General features: G+C 40.6%; 1 protein-coding gene across 3 annotated transcripts in view; it reads right to left on the bottom strand.

Moving 5' to 3' along the window:
* MLLT10 (MLLT10 histone lysine methyltransferase DOT1L cofactor) overlaps positions 1–17,342 on the bottom strand; it is a 126,591-nt gene that overhangs the window by 98,098 nt on the left and 11,151 nt on the right. For 2 of the 3 annotated variants that reach the window (XM_066198926.1, XM_066198934.1), the window contains exon 4: positions 5,226–5,280. The exons of the other annotated variant lie outside the window; for it this stretch is intronic. In XM_066198926.1, the coding sequence (XP_066055023.1) occupies positions 5,226–5,280 (55 nt within the window). The remainder of the gene's footprint in view (positions 1–5,225; positions 5,281–17,342) is intronic. 3 annotated transcript variants of the gene reach the window in all.

Genomic DNA, 17,342 nt, shown 5'->3' with positions numbered 1-17,342 from the left:
TACTGCAATACTTTAAATTTATTATCTTTTTTTCTCTTTTCCAGTAGAAAAAAAAAAATACACTGCTGTAAATCTGCTCAAAAAGGCCAGAACATCTGCAGGTAAGCACTTGCAAAATGCATATATCTCAGTGTGTACATATAACATTATACCATCCACATTCTTAGACATTAACACCAAGAAAACTCATCAGAACAGTGAAGCAGACAGTGAGACTCTAATAATAACAAGAGCAATGGGAAAGCCTAGCATATAATGTTTTTATAGACTTGGGAGATCCTGCCACTAACCCGGGGGAGGGAAGAGGGTCTGGACCACGACATAAAACCACCACATTGTTTGCTGGCCTTTCCCCAAGCAGCTGCATGAAAGAAGTCTTGGTGAAAAGTCACACAAAGAATGCTGTTACACAGCATTCCTGATCATCATCCACTGGAATCAGATTTCAAAGTAACAACTTGTATAGCAAAATAAAACCTTTTAAGCTTACAGAAAATTGTGGAAAAAGATTACTACAGCAAACTATTTAAATTCGAGATGTACTGTAGTACATACAAGTGAACAATTTGCTTAAAAACCAGAATGCATTATGAGAAGATAAAAGAACTGGGATTCAAAAAGCAATAATCAGTCCAAATGGTCATGATTTTATTTCCTCCTCACTGAGTGTCAAAAATCCAAAGGAAATTACTGCAACAGTTAAGGAAATATTACTGAACTGAAAGGCCCAAAACTGGCAAACGCTAACAGTTCTCAAGTATCTCCAAACAAATGCTCACTTGTTACTTCTCTGTTTTCCAAAAAATGTGTTTATATTTTATCCAATTATTAATCCACCTACCAATCCACCAAACTTAAGGAAAATTAATCTTTCAATAGCCTTCTTACACTTAAAACATCAAATCAATAAGCAACTCATATACATATTAGGTTTTCTCATTTTAAAAAACTTTAGTATTTTTAAATGTTTAAAACCACAGCAGTTCCCCTAAATGAACATGAATACCAAATTTACTGAGAAATTCTGTCAACTAATATATACAGAGAAAAAAAGTTCCTTTTTCAATTCAATCTTACTTTTCTACTTTTAGTATCAATAAGAAAAGAATAAATAATTTTTTAAAAACCCAGGTAATAGCCTAATGGAATTTATATAATTCCAGTCTCTGAACACTGAAAAAGTCCTAATGTTTATGTAAAAAATGAAGTCCACATGCAGAAAGGATTACTTTTTGTTCACAAAACTCAACCATAGCCCTAAGACAGATATTAGGCAGACAAAATATTAAAACTTAATCAAAGCTAATTCCTGAAATTTCTTACAAATGCCCTGCTCGTAACTTTGCAATGCCCCATTACCCTTAAAAATTACCTAAATCAAATGTGTAGCTAATACAGTCAACTCTTACCAATCCTCAGGACAAATAAACCCATTGACAGGTAAGCCACACCACAGAAACTAGTCCAGACTCCACTTGGCTAAATCCAAGAGTATTGTTTCCCAGATCTGTGCAAGAGCAGGAACAGAAGAGCCATTTTCACACAGTGCAGAGACTGAACAAGCACCTGCAAATGGACTTTAGCTGCTCCTGCTCAAGGTCAATTCTCTAACAATGGAAAGCACAGGAGGGACACTGAAGCAGGCCAGGACATATTCCACACAAACCCAGACAGAATTATCTCTTTGGGCTCCCTTCATGCTCTGATTACAGCACCAGTAGCCACCATCACCAAGCCAAGAACAGGCAAGCATCTTTGTACTCTCCAGTGCACCCAAAAAGGTTACAAGAAGAGGTACTGGAAAGGTGAGCACAGAATAATGGACCTTCGCCCCCCCCAGTTTGCAAATACCAAGCGGCATCAAATAAAACCATGAGGTAACAGGTTCAAAAGAAACTCATGGACACAGATCAACTGCAAAATGCCTTGCCATGCAACATTATGGACACTAAACTTTTTACAGAAGAGAACATTTCAACACTGTGATGGACTCATCTTCCATTAAACACAAAAATATCATGTCTGGAGCAACAAGTCCCAAAGCATAAATGCCTGTAGGCTGGGAAGCTATTCTGAGAAGGCACACAAGACTCTTCTCAAGTATCTAGTTCATAATGACAAAGAGAGCAGGACAAATGTTGTTTGGCCTTCACAATATGCTCCTCTCCTCTTACTATATCAGACTGTCACTTAAGTTCTCTTAAGTAAAACCCATGACAGTACTGCTCCAGTAATGCCATATTTAAGGAATCACTGAAAATTGTAATTCTGTATCTGTCATAGATGACACTAGAGGACCCACATTAACCTGATAAGCACAACTAAGGCAGAGTCAAACAGGCTCCAAACAGAAATATAAAACCCAAAAGGCAAATCTAAAAAAATGGTGATCTCCAAAAGGTCAGATAAGCAGCAACAGGCCAGTAAAAGGAGGGGGAGCAGGAGGAAGAATGCACACAAAGGAACCTCACACTATGGGAGGGGGTGGGAGGGACAAAAAACTCACAAAATACCAACACAACCACACCATATGCTACCATAATATATAGTCAATTTATTATACTTATAGTCAGTTAATAATAGTTATAAACAACACAAGTCTGATTTCCAGACTACAGTAATACATGTAGTGCCCCAGAGTTCTTAAAGGCAAGATAACACCATTACAGAAAAGCTCTAAGATTAGGCTGCCTTAAGTTACAGTTGTGCAACTGACTTAAGACAGCTAATGTACAGGCTGCTGCTAAAAGCACACTCCTGGCCATTCCTTCTATCAGCATTAGCATGGGCAGCTAGGTCAGGGAAGTCTTGATGTAGCTGAAAAGGAATGCAGCAGCAGCAAAAGAAAGAAGAGTTTTGAAAGCTAGTACCATCACAAAGGAGGAGGAAACAATGCATAGCAAGGACATTCACTACAGTAACAGCATCTTACTGCAGGTTAAGAAAATCAAGGAACGCTGTAGGAAAAGCTCAGTAGCCCATTAATCTTCTGAACATAAAAGAAAATACGGTATCTTCAATGCCCAAACCACAGTCCTTCACCTTATTGCAAAGCAAATATCCAGAAGACTGTTAAAAAAAAAAACCTACAGGAACAGCAAGCCAAGCATGGGCTAAGCTATCGCATATTCAAACCAAAAAACACACTGTTTATTTCTGGCTGCAAAATGAAGTTATTTGTTGCCAGAAGGCAGAAAGAAGAAAAACCTTCTATCACTGACTTAAAATCAGCAATTTCTTCTCTTGTTCTGAAAAGCTAAGACCATTTAATTATTTCTATACTTCGAGAAAGACTGCACAATTACAAGTTTATAAAGCTAGATCCTTACAAGGTTTTACCCGAAATGTTTGTTTCCAAGTTTCTTCTCAAATACTCGCATCTTTTTATGATTCACTTGGCAACAAGAGGTGTAACAGCATTTAAAAAAATTATGTATTAAGCTCCTGAAAATGCCATTTTCAACTGGCAAGCCCATTATCTGATCTTCAACAGTATTTCTCTAAGTCTAAAAATCTTCTGGCACAATCTCGTTAGGCAACTCTTTGAAAGGAAAGCTTCAGGTAAGAATGCAGATTTCTGAAACGCAACACCAGTCAAAGTACTTTCCAAAGTGCACATCCTTCTGTAAAGCTCTTATTTAAAGGACATTTGGTCCATGAAGTAGAATTTGATGTTTTCAACACCATGGACAAGATCTGTTACAGAGGTTGGGTGTTTTCAGAAGAAAATATAAATTCTTAAGCCTCTCAGCTATGAAATTTTCAGTATGAAGCTTTCACTGATGAAAACACTCGGGTATTAAAATTACAAGATAATTTGCTATTTAAACATAAAGCATTTGAATCTTAGAGAGTAATCCACTTTCAGACAATAATTTATAACTACAATTAACAGAGCCATAAGAGATAACTAATAGGATGCTCACATCTTTGATGTACACCATCAAAGTTAGTTCTCAAGACTTCATGCAAAGAAAAAAAAAATCAAGACCACCACAGACAAAGTATTCCTAAATACTACTTCAAGTATAAAACCAGGAAACACTTCAGCTGCTTCCTACTTCACAAACTTTACTGTACATTTCAAGATGTATGAGGCTTTCTTATTACTATTTCCTAAAAAGAAAGTGTCCAGCTGCCATTTCTAAAGAAATTAATTCAACACTGCATGTATCAACATGAGAGGAATAATAAAGAAGAGCAATAAGACTTCAGTACTGGGCACTACATTCAATGATGTATTTGAGTAGTCGACACTAAAATGGCAAACCCAGAACACAGATACAGAGATATGAACAGAGCAGCCAAAGGTCCACAGGGGAAAGGGTAGATCGGCACAAACATGAGCAGCCCCTGTGTTCCTGCAATGCAACTGCAACAGAATAGCAAAGCTGCATCAACACTGAGCTAAGATATGAATTAGCTAGAATATTATGTACACAGCATAGAATCTGTGGAATACAATTTCCATAGACTGTCCAAGTGAATTCCAGAATACAGATCATACTGTGACCAGGCTGTTCAGAGAGAGATGATGGATGGGAATTTAGAAGTATGTACTAGAGAGAGAAGGTGGCATTCCAAAAGTGGTTGAAAAGTTAATTGAAATTTTTCACTCATATCACCCAGCTATTAGTATAAACATAATCAAGACAGGATATTCAGTGGAGACTTTCTCTAGCAGTTCTACTCAGCAGCAGCAGAACTGATGATAACCTGAACAGTGAAATTAGAAAGATGCAAGGGAGAGGTGATCACTACTCCAACTTTCCAGCTCCAACTTCTTTGTTACAGAACTTGTTAGTAAATCAGGCATGAAAGAGTCAACCTTTGAAAATGCACTGGTGCATTCAGTCTGGGCTATCGACCTAAGAATTCCACTTCCCTCCATGAATGGTGCACTTTCAACAGCTTTCTATAAATGCTCAGGCTCCAACTAAATACACCTAAAATCCATCCATTTTACCTATTAAATCTTATGTTAAAATGCAGATTTTTTTCTACTGTAACTTTTTTTCCTAAAAATGAAACTAAGAATAATGACAAATGTCCTCAAAGTAAATTGAACTTAAAGTGGACAAATAAGGGTAATTGTAAAATAGTTATCTCTTTCCAAAGCAGTCAGTGTTTTCTTTTATGTTTAGGATCCCTACAATTTTTTTTCCACAGATTTATTTCCCTCATACAAAATAAGAGAGTTCACAAAAAGCAAGAATAAAACTTACCCCCATTATCTGTTCTCTTTAAAGCACCATCCTTATGAGGGCATAATTCACATCTCTAGGAAAAAAAGCAAAAATAAAATAAAATAATGGAATGATCATAGAAGCATTGAAAAAGAAACCACACACATTAAAACTGTTACCTGGTATTAAGGAAACAACCATTCTTTAAAAGTGAATGGGTGTGTTTCCCCTTAACCTTTACTTGATTATTAATGTTAGTTTGTGAAAAATAAAGCTTTGTCCTCCAGATCTTGACACCTTGACACACATTAAAGCTACTCGCAGTCCTACCTCAAAGATTTTCTTCCTGGATTCCACACTCTGGAATTCTGGAGACAAGCCTCCAAAAACCATAGCATAGGGTAGATTTAAATGCCAAGAAGCTTGGATGCAGTCCAAAACCTCCCTTCTCCCAGCCTCTCTGTATTGACCAAGATGGTTGATCGCAAAGAAGTGCTGGGCATATGATCAGCACAGGTGCACAGAACTATGGCTGGCTACAGTCTCTGCTGACTCCCACTTATCCTGAGAAATGGAAAACCAACCTCACTTACTGTGCCAGAAAAAGGAAGTTGATAACTGTAGCAAAACTACATGTCTGGAAACAAGCAGTTTGACCACAGAATGACAGAATAAGCTGAGTTGCAAGGGACGCACAAGATTCATCAAAGCCCAACTCTTAACCCTCCACAGCACCATCCCAAGAGTCATCCCAATGTACCCAAGAGTATTGTCCAAACACTTCGGGAACTCTTTCAGCACTCTTAGTGCCGTCACCACTTCCCTGGGGAGCCTGTTAAGTGCGCAGCTACTCTCTAGGTGAAGAACATTTATCTAATATCCAACCTAAACCTCCCCTGACAGAACCTCAGACCATTGCCTTTGGCCCTGTCACTGGTCACCACACAGAAAAGATCAGTACCTGACCCTCCTCTTCCCCTCACAAGGAAGTTGTAGACTCCAATGATGTCCTCCCTTAGTCTCCTCCAAGGTGAACAACCCAAGAGACCTCAGCTGCTCCTCACATTCCCCTCAATGTCCTACACCATCCTCATGGCCCCTTTTTGGACACTCCAACAGTTTAATGTCTTTTTTATACTGCAGCAGCCAGAACTGCCCCCAGCACTCAAGGTGAGGCCGCCCCAGCCGAGCAGAGCAGGACAATCCCCTCCCTTGCCCGGCTGTGCCTGATGCCCCCAAGGACAGGGTTGGCCCTCCTGACTGCCAGGGCACTACTGGCTCATTTTCAACTTGCTCATTTTCAACCAGGACCCCCAGGTCCCTCTCCACAGTGCTGCTCTCCAGCCTTTCATTCCCCAGTCTATCTGTACATCCAGAGCTGCCCCATCCCAGGTGCAGAGTCTGGCATTTGCCCTTAGACTTCATATTGTTGGTGATTGCCCAGCCCCCTAATTTATGAAGGTCTCTCTACAGGGCCTCCCTGCCTTCAAGGTATTCAACAGCTCCTGCCAGTTTTGTATCATGTGCAAACTCGCTTAGTGTTCCATCCAATCCTGGGTTGAAGTCATCTGTGACGTAATATTCCTCCAACACACACCAGGATCACAACAGAACCGCTCTTCTGCTACCCACTGCCTCCTATCAAGTTCCTAATATCATGTTTATCTCTAAGTGTCCTAGAGCATGTGAACCAATTCCAAACCAGAGATGACAGAAATTACCAGATTTGACACATATTCCACTTCTAGTGCTCCAAATTACAAGTACAGGAACACCACTATATGGGATTCAACACCTAGGAATATTACAACCTTTATATATTTCCAGATTAGGGACAACTCAAAGCATGCAAACCTAATAATCTTCTTAAGTAAATCATGATCATCAGAGGCAAACTTAACACCACACCCCTCAAACACCACACCCCTCAAACTTAACACCATACCTCTCAGCGTGGGACACCTGCTCTTTTTGCTGTTCCCTGAACAGTGCTATTCTCCATTACCAGCTAACTGACAAGACAGCAGATAAAGGAGCATGTGATGCTAGAAGTGCCTCAGAAATGGATTGTGCAAACTTATTTGAGGAACTAGAAATTCCATTCCTGAAATTCATATGGCTAAAGTATATCTTGAGGACTTTCTTAACCTGTAGGAAATTTGTAACACTATCTTTCTTAACCTGTAAAAAAATTTACATTAGCAGCAAAGAGGCTTTCATGGAGGGTAAAACAGAAAAAAACTTGTATTTTTTCTCAGTGCAGTGGTATAGAGAGCTGCATACAGAAAGAAGAATCTTTAGGATTGTAGCCTTTTGTCTTTTGTTTCAGTCATCTTTCTCACAATCACTAAAATGATCAGCAATTTATTGACAGTCAGCATTAAGTATATGGTGAAATTTAGATATAAAAATGGTTGAAAATGTCTTAATCATACAGCAAGCTGCCTGCAGACTTGGATCATTACACTTTTTTTGGTTTTTTTTTAGTCAAGACACTGAAATGAACTAATCAGTTCATTTTAAACAAAATCCTACATATGCAGTATATTTCTGAGCTGTATCTTAACACTTTAGCTCTCCAAATATTAAATACTAAAGAGAGACACACAGTAGCAACAGTTTCATTTCAGTGAATTTCTCATACACTGAACCAGATTCCTAAAGAAAGAAGCCTGGTATACATTGATGGTCACAGCGCAGTAAAGTTTGCTCCCACCCCAAAGCTGCAAGCCAGCAAATTAAAGCCAATGAGAGGAGACGATGTTAACAGCTTCTACCTTGCTCCACCTCTGCAAGCCTAGGGAAGTCTGACATACATTTCCAGTAGTGGAAAAACGAGTTTAGGAGGTTCTCTTCTTCCCTTCACGTCCCCCTCATTAATTTCTCCCTCCACCCTTCCCTCAGCTACTGACACAACTATCTGCAGCTCTGCCCCTTAGAACAGATCAGTGAAATAGAATGAAATAAACTTTTTAACATTTTTAATTCAGGTCATATCACTGATGCAATTTAAGTACAATCCTACGAACAGTTGCATCAGCAAAACTGAAGTCAGGGAGTCACAGCACTGCAGCACCAGCAATTAAAGAATTAGCAAGCTTCTTGTGCAAACTTTACCACAAAATAAATCAAAAGGACACTAAGATGTAATGACTTGAGCCAGTCCCTTATGCAGAAGAGTTAAGCATGCTCCATTCAGTCTCATCAGCTTCACCTCATTTATTTCTGTCTCCTATGTCTACTAGGACTCAGGTCCCTCATTAATCCTCTGCAGTCCTGGCTGCAAGCAGTCAGAGCAGATGCAAGACAGAAAACTGAAGTGGAGGAGGAAGCTTTGACCGTGGAAGAAAACTTAAGTGCAGAATTGCACTCATCTCATGGTGCTGACAATTGGTAACTCCGCAGAGATACTTGCACTTGGATGACACAGAGCACTTCTGGTGCCATGAAATCTGGCTACAATCTGCAAGTAGCACCCTAGTAAGCTAACAGAGCAGGCAGCAACCCAGAGCCCTTCTACTCCCTTTTCTCTGCATTAACAACCTAACTCCTTCCCAGCCTCCACACTCCCAAATTCTGTCACCCATTTCTGCTCTGTCAAGTCTCAACACACACCATGTAGTAAAACCAGGAGCTCTGCCAGCTGGAAACAGTGAATCTCATGCCTCGAGACAAGCAGCTAGCAGAGAATTTTTTTCTTTAAACTAACACTTTTATTACTAGTTCTAAAATGGATGGAATAGTATTTTGATCTTTTTAGCACGCATGTTGATGATGCAACACAGTATATGGAATAATCTGATGGTCTCTAATATTCAATCACATGGACCAAGACAGGGCTCTTTTCTCCAGATGTGTGTTATAAGTCTTATCTGACAAAGGATTTCTGACACAGATTTATTGTCTGAGTATTCAGAAACACTTCGGGGAACTTCTAAACCAGCTGTGCAGGGCAGAGGGAGCAGGTAGACACAACACCTACAAGATACCACAGCAAATAGGGCAAACGGCTATGACTGATCAACAATTCAGATAAACACCATCAGGTTAAGCAGTGCAAATGTGAACACTACAGAGGCTGACTGTGATCCTAGAGAATAACCATCTCCTTTGGTGTGCTAAAGGGCACGAGTCCAATACAGAGAGATGCAGCAGCACATGTGCTGTAGGTACAGGCAGCTGAATTAGATCTGAAGAGAGTGAAGACACAAGCACTGGCTGAAGGAACACAATGAAGTTGTAAAAAATGACATCATCCTTATCCTTCCTGTCCTTACAAAGTGGAAGGACATCTCGTTTTCGCAGCTCTTTGGTGGAAGAGACTAAGTTCATGGATCTAGCTTCTGTCCATGCAGAATTGGGGGGAACTCTCAGCAGGAATGGCTTTGGACTACGAGGTCTCCTGTTGAGGACTAAAGCGAAACCAATCTCAAAGCCGTGAAGCTGGAAGTCTGACAGCATGACTGTCACAACTCACTTCTGAGCTACATAAACAGCAACTTAATTAAGTAAACAAAGACTGAGTCTACACCTTTAGCATTCAGGCAAATTGAGATTGCCTGGGTCTGATGAAAAACCCTGTGTGCAATTGCCTCCTGAGGAGTTCAGTCTTTAAAACCCAGCAGAGAACTAAAATTAGAAGCATGAGAGATCCATGCAGAAAAATAAACTTTTTATCCCCTCAACATTATTAAAAAAGTAAAACTAAACAGGAAAAAAATAAAGAACTTAAATAATAACAAAACAAAAAAACACACACACACAAAAAAAAGAAAAAAGAAAGAAAAAAAAACCCACCACCACCAAACCAGAGGGGTCCATTAAAGATACCCATCAGAAAAAAGTTGCAAGAATGGAAGACCAAAGTAAAACAAGGCGCTAAAGAATTCCAGCTGCCCCTACTGAATCAGTTACAGTCAAACTTGGCTCCACTGCATTGTGGTATAAAGTGTTCTTCCTCTATCCTAGATAAATATGCCTTTCCTTTTTAACCAGGACTAAGAACTACCTTAACCAGCATTAGGTAACATTGTACAAATATATTTTTTCAAGTCTTTTTGGTAAACCTAGCTCTACCAAATTTTCAACTGGAAAAGCATAGAGAAACTGATTCAATCCAAGAGAGTATCTTATTCATATTGAAATGAAGGGAAAAAGCAAAAGGTACATGGCAAATAGCTAAGATAAAGAGAGACAGGGACAAGACCATACAAGCAGGAGAGAAGAAAAATCATAATTGGAATATAAAATTGTTCTTCCCTCAGGGTTCTGAAAATTTGGGGCACATTCCTAAAGCATCATCTGCAGAAATCCATTATATGCTGAATCTTGTTATAAGAAAACAAAGGTCATAAAATTCTTGTGCAAGTAATTTACTGAGCTGTGGCCCAAGCTAGGCCATTGGAACCATTCACCTGAATAATGACTGCCAACCAAGTAAAATCCTGCAGGACTGAATTCCCAGCATTGCAATGAGGCAATAAAACGTTTCTTTCAATGTGACCTGTTAACCTAAATAACACAAGATCAACAGCATATTAAACAGACCACAGTTCCTTAAAGTTAGCCAAGACAGTTCCCTAAAGTTAGTCAGGCTGCAGTTCCAGCTGACTTTACCACAGGCTCACTTTAAAGCAGCATAATTGCACTGTGCTGCCAGAAGAAGATCACTGACCATCCCCTGCTGTGTCCTTTCTACAGTTTTCCTTGCTCTGGAAAAAGCATTCAACTGACTATATGGAAATCCTAAGCAGCAACCTAATTTTTTTTTTCAGTCAGATCATTTCTTTGAGCCACCTTGCCGTAAGGCTACACAAACAACTTCAGATAACAAATGTAACAGGAACACAGACAGGTGGTCAGGAAAGGATGTAAAGGATGTAACTACCTTATCTGGGAGACGGCATTATCTACACTGGCTACAAATCAGAGTGGAAGTCCAACCAAAGACCTTACTTTAAATAGTAGAGAAAAAAAGCAAGAAAGCAAGCAGGAAAGCAAGCATACACTTGAAACAGACTAATTTTATGTTGGTAGTAATACAGACAGATTTCTTGCTCGATTTTGTTTTGATATTTCCCTGACATTCCCGTATCTCAAGATTTTCAACAGGCATCAGCCATATATGCAAAACGTTGCATTTGGAAGCTTAAATTCCCTGTCAAGGTACATATACCCAGCATGACACACTTCCAGAACAGTTTTTATTCTCCAAAGTACATTTTGATCACAGAATTACTGTTTCATACTGCTTGACAACAGGAGAAAAAAAACAAAACCCCAAACCCCAACAGTATTTAACTGAAAGAAACAACTCTATGAGATTGCAGTACATGATCCATGAAGTTAAAAATAACAAAACCAGCGAATTACATACAATCAGCATAACAGTTCCTGAACCTCGACACTCAACCTCTTTCAATTTTTTTCATCAACAGGAGTTAAAAGTTATCAGCTAAAACATTTTATTCTGCTGCTCCTGCTAATCATTGAACAAACAGAAGAATGGTAAAATCCACCTGTTGTTGCAATTTTAGTTCATATTTTTGGGAAAACATGAGGCAGAAGGCAGAAGCAAAGAACAGAATGGAGTTCCCATAATCCAGGAGGAAAATTGTCAGTGACCTGCCATGCCATTTAGACAGTCACAAGTCTATGGGGCTGGATGGGATCCACCCAAGGGTACTGAGAGAGCTGGCAGAAGAGCTTGCCAACTCACTTTCAACCATCTACCAGCAGCCCTGGCTAACCAGGGAGGCCTCAGTTGACTAGATATTAGCAAGTGAGACACCTATCTATAAGAAAGGCTGAAAGGAAGATCCAGGGAATTGCAGGACTATCATCCTGACCTCAGTGCTGGGGAGGCAATGGAGCAGAGCCCCTTGAGTGCCATCACAGGGCATGTGCAGGACAACCAGGGGATCAGCCCCAGCCAGCATCAGCAGGTCCTGATTGACCAACCTGATCTCCTTTCCTGTGGTAAGATGACCCACTTAGTGGATGACTGAAAGGCTCCAGATGTGCCTACCTGGACATCAGGAAAGCCTTTGACACCATTTCCCACAGCAACTCGTGCAGAAACTGGCTGCTCATGGCTTGGCTGGGTGCTCTGTTGGATGGGTAGAAAACTGTTGGGATGGCCGGGCCCAGAGGGTGCTGGTGAATGGAATTACATCCAGTGGTGTTCCCCAGGGCTGGCACCAGTTCTGTTTAGTGTCTTTATCCATGATCCTCATGAGGGGATCCAGGGCCCCTCCGTCAGTTTGCAGACACACTGAGTTGGGTGGGAGTGTTGATGTGCTGGAGGGCAGGAAGGCTCTGCAGGGGGATCTGGACAGGCTGCACTGATGGGGAGAGGCCAGAGCTCGGAGGTTCACCAAGGCCAAGTGCCTGTGCCTGGCTCTGCCCTTGGGTCACAACAACCCCTGCAGTGCTACAGGCTGGGGCAGAGTGGCTGGAAAGACGCAAGTTGGAAAAGGACTTGGCAGGGCTGGTCAACATGAACATGAGCCAGCTGTGCCCAGGTGGCCAAGAGGCCAATGGCATCCTGGCCTGGATCAGAACAGTGTGACCAACAGTGTGGCCAGCATGACCAGGGCAGTGACCATCCCCCTGGACTCAGCACTGGTGAGGCCACACCTTAAAGCCTGAGTTCAGTTTTGGGCCCCTCACTACAAGGACACTGAGGTGCTGGAGAGAGTCCAGAGAAGGGCAATGGAGCTGGGGAAGGGTCTGGAATACAAGTCTGATGAGGAGCAGATGAGGGAGATGGGGTTGCTCAGCCTGAAGGAGGCTCAGGGAGTAGCTTATCTACAATTCTCCATCTCTGTCCTCTCTGAAAAAGGGTCAGTCTCTTCCACCAGGTTCACTGAAAGGGTGATCAGGCTGATGGGAACAGGCTGCCCAAGGAAGTGACAAAATCACCATCCCTGAAGTGTTCAAAAAGCATGTGGATGTGGCACCTAAAAACACAGTTTCGTGGTGAATACTGTCATCCTGAGTTAATAGCTAGATTCAATGAGTTTTTTCCCAACCTTAACCATTAGATGATTCCATGAATTCTTCAAATACTTACACTTATTTAAAATTAACCTAGGACGAAAGAGTCAATAGCCAAGCCTTTTATCGCTTTACTTCTGAATTTGCTTTCAAATATATCTAACTATTTTACAGCATGCCATGCTACTGGGTATTTCTGTGCATATCAAAATGCACTAACTAACTAAACTGCTCCAGCATGCCCTCCCCCACCCCCTTCTGTGGGGAGCAGTCCCATAGGAAGACTGCTCCAGAATGGAATCCCCACAGCTCTCAAGCCCTGCCAGCAAACTTGCCCCAGCATGGGCCTCTCTCTACACAACTCCTGCCAGGAGCCTGCTCCAGCATGGCCTTCCCATGGCTCACAGCCTTCTTCAGGAACATCTACCTGCTCCAGCACGGGCTCCTCCACAGCCTGCAGGTGGCTTTCTGCTCCCCACTTGGCTTCCATGGACTGCAGAGGGACAGCCTGCCTTCCCACAGTCTTCACCACCAGCCGCAAGGGAATCTCTGCTCCAGCACCTGCAGCACCTCCTCCCCCTCCTCCTTCACCAACTTTGGTGTCACCTGCAGAGTTGTTACCCTCACACATTCTCACTCCTCTCTCCAGCTACAGTTTCTATTCAGCAGGGCTTTTTATCTGGTCTTGAATATGTTATCTCAGGGGCACTGCCACAGCTGATGACTGCCTCAGCCTTGGCCAGCAGCAGCTCTGTCTTGGAGCCGGGCTGGCACTGGCTCCATCAGACACAGGGGATGTTTCTGGCAGCATCTGGGAGAAATCCCTCCTGCAGCCCCCTTTTTCCCCAAAGCACATGGAGAGATTTACAAAGGTAAGCAAAGCAGCTGATCAGAGGGCTAGTTTCTAATCAATGGCTTTCCAACCGACAGCCCATGATGCCCTCAGCAGACCTGACTCCCACTCAGCAGCAGCTGCAGAAGCCTGCAGCACAACTGACTGTGTCCAGATACTCATATCCCAAGGTCTGTGGTACAGCTTCACCTGCCTTCACCAGTATTCCATAATACTTTACCTCACCAGTGGTGCTATCAGAAAAAAAGACACCTGTATAAGTCACCCATAATATTCTTCATTATATCTAGGATGATCTTTCCCAGTCCTACAGAGTTCAAATATGCTTGGTCATCCTAAATACTACTACTTCAAATAATACAATAGTAACAATAATAACAATATCTTAATATGGATTTAAAAACTGGTTTAGAAGGGTAAAGATCTTGATATGGGTAGTTATTTTAGTTAAAGCAAAACAATTTAATGCTGGCAGACACATACCTATTGCTGTCAAAAACATAAATATTCTGAGAAAAAAGGACTATTTAGAAAACTGCTCTGAACACAAAGTTCATTAAAAATCACATCCAGAATTTTAGTTATGCCAATGCTGTACAAACATCATCCAGCCTATACATAACTATTTGAAGTTTATTCACTTCTTTCAATGAAAAAATATCTTCTAAGTTCAAAACGTTCTCATTACTTATTTTCCTTCTCCTCTAAAGGATCTGAAATTAGTATTTCATTTTCTCCAGGGGAGAGAATCCTATATTTTCTAATTTCCTTTTATACTTTCCACATTGCTCTTACCCTAGTGCGTTTTCTTCAATAGGGAAAAAAAAAACTCACATGTACATTGAAATGGAAACATTGAAGATAGGAAAAATTCTCTTTTCACCCTAATAAACCTGGAAAAAAATCAGGGTAATTTTAGTGATCAATTTGTGTTAGGTCCCAAACAATATGGTACTGAACAACAAATTTAAACACAGCTCCATCTATAGAGAGACACCATATTCTAGAGACACTCCAATGTAAGTATGCTAATTGAAATTAAGACCCACAGACAAGTAGATTATAGTTAATAGAAAAATCTAACTCACATTCAGTTAATCAGAGGCTATCTACAGAAAGAACAAGTATCTTAGAGCCTACAGAGGAAGAGTTTTTGCAAGACAAGAAAACAAAAAGAAAAACCTGCAGACAATTTGCAGAGTAGTTCAAACCAGTACACTGCTGCCAAGACATTTTTATCTGGAAATTGAGATCTGCGCATAAATTCTATCAATAGATGTGAATTTACAGGCAGTTAGCACAGGAACAGACCCAGCAACAGGATGTGCAGCAGACTGACCACATCTACATCTGCTGACAACAGCTGACCCCCAGCCCTCAGAATGCAGTGACATCTCATCTTTCTACTCCCTGCTTCAAGCCATCTTCAATGAAGCAAGATCACTGCTGCCAATGTATAAAGGTTAACCAGTGAAGATCAACATCTCAGCCCTTGGAGCCTCCAGAAAGTCCAGTAAAAATCACAAGCATTTCCAGCAGCTGCTGAAAATTACTGAACCTCCCCTTACACCACACTTAGGCTATCTATTCACACCAAATGTTTTTACTCTGATATTTTACTCATAATTTCTTTCGTGCTTTTTCTTTAAAACCAATTAGGTACTATGAAAATTCCCCTTAAGAGTTTCTTTCTATTTTAACATCCATGCTTTGTAATACTTGCCAGAAATACAGCCAAAAGGACGAGCTGCTTTATGAACACACGGCCCAGCCAAAGAAGAGACTTCTATCTACAGAACTAAATCCATACTTCCTTATTTATTAGTTTCTAAACTACAGTGGGATAGCAAAATATTTTATCAACATTCTCAACCTACAGTATCTTCAGACCTTATAAACCCTATATAAACCATATAAACTCACACAATACCCATCTTCACTATTTTGATCTAAATGACTTTAAAAATGATAGCTTACAACCATGCCTGGATTTAAAGCAGAAGTCAGCAAGGAGCTAACTACACAATTTCTCAAATATCCAAAAAGAGGCAAATTAAAGGTGCAACGTTTCACTATGATTCACACCACACTCCAGTGCTCATAAACCACAAGGAAGAACCAACAGGAAACAAAGTATCTTCAGCCACATCCAAGAATCCCCAACTGGCTGACATCACTAAAAGAGCAAACGAATGCATGCTGTCAGCACTTCTCTTCCAAAGTGCTATGTTCTGCAACTTGACAACTTAAGAAATTAAGTCATCTTCATCTTCAAATAACCATCTCTTGATGCTGACAAATTCGCCAAATCTCTGCCCCATCTCTATTCAGTCATCTGTCCCAGGAGAAGGAAAGAACTTTTTTTAAAGCAGACAGTTGACAGGTAGAAGAAAAACAGACTAACTACCTGAAGCATTTTGGGGTTTATACCTGGATAAATTAAAGAGACTCGACCTAGTTCTTTTTATCAAGGCATCAGATAAAAATATATGCAGATTCAGTTAGCTCTGTCAAAAACATCTACTATAGATAATGAATTTGTAGACTATGACAAGAAGATTGGAGGCACTCAACATGCAAAAAGGCATTCTTCCAAGACCATCCACTCAGCAAGTACTACAGGTGACATTTACTCATACTTTCACTCAGTGTATGTAAGGTAACTGGAAGTGAGACAATGTAGAGTACAATGTAACATAGCAATGACACACAACGTGTATCATGATCTGGCTACTCCAACTTTGGAAGTCCAAAACCATAAATCTCCTACTATACACTTAAGACTAGTAAGCCCTGCTATTTTGTATTGCAAGAATCTAAATTATAAAAATACATAAAGTTTAAGATTCACACATTGATCTTCAACATAAAGCATCAGAAGGCTGAGAAATGCCTGTCACACTTGGCTGCATTTCCAACCAAACATCCAATTTTTATCAGTCTGAAAGTATGCGACTGACCCAATTCAATCTACATGAAGAAAACACAGTATGCAATGGCTCATTTCAGTGCTCTTCTGCAACATACCACAGCTTTATCCTAAAAATTCCTAGCTATAAAATGTTAGCATCCATTCTAAGCAAGCCTTCTCATAACTTGAGGAATTCCTTGCTTACTATAGAGACTTCTGCCAGTGAATACAATGGAAGTCATAAAACATTTCCACATAAGGATTATGCAATTCCTGTAAGGGAAAATGTTTTGTTCCAGCCTCACTTTGGTTAGTAATTTTGCCAAAGAACCTTTAGACTATTTACTGAAGCACCTGCTATATTGACATCTATGCTAAAAAAAATTCAATCAAG

The sequence above is a fragment of the Chamaea fasciata genome, unplaced genomic scaffold, assembly GCF_029207755.1.
Source record: "Chamaea fasciata isolate MVZ Bird 193981 ecotype frontalis unplaced genomic scaffold, bChaFas1.0.hap1 SCAF_1, whole genome shotgun sequence".
Taxonomy (NCBI): Eukaryota; Metazoa; Chordata; class Aves; order Passeriformes; family Sylviidae; genus Chamaea; species Chamaea fasciata.
Note: the sequence above shows the minus strand (reverse complement) of the source record. Positions and strands in the feature narration are given on the sequence as shown.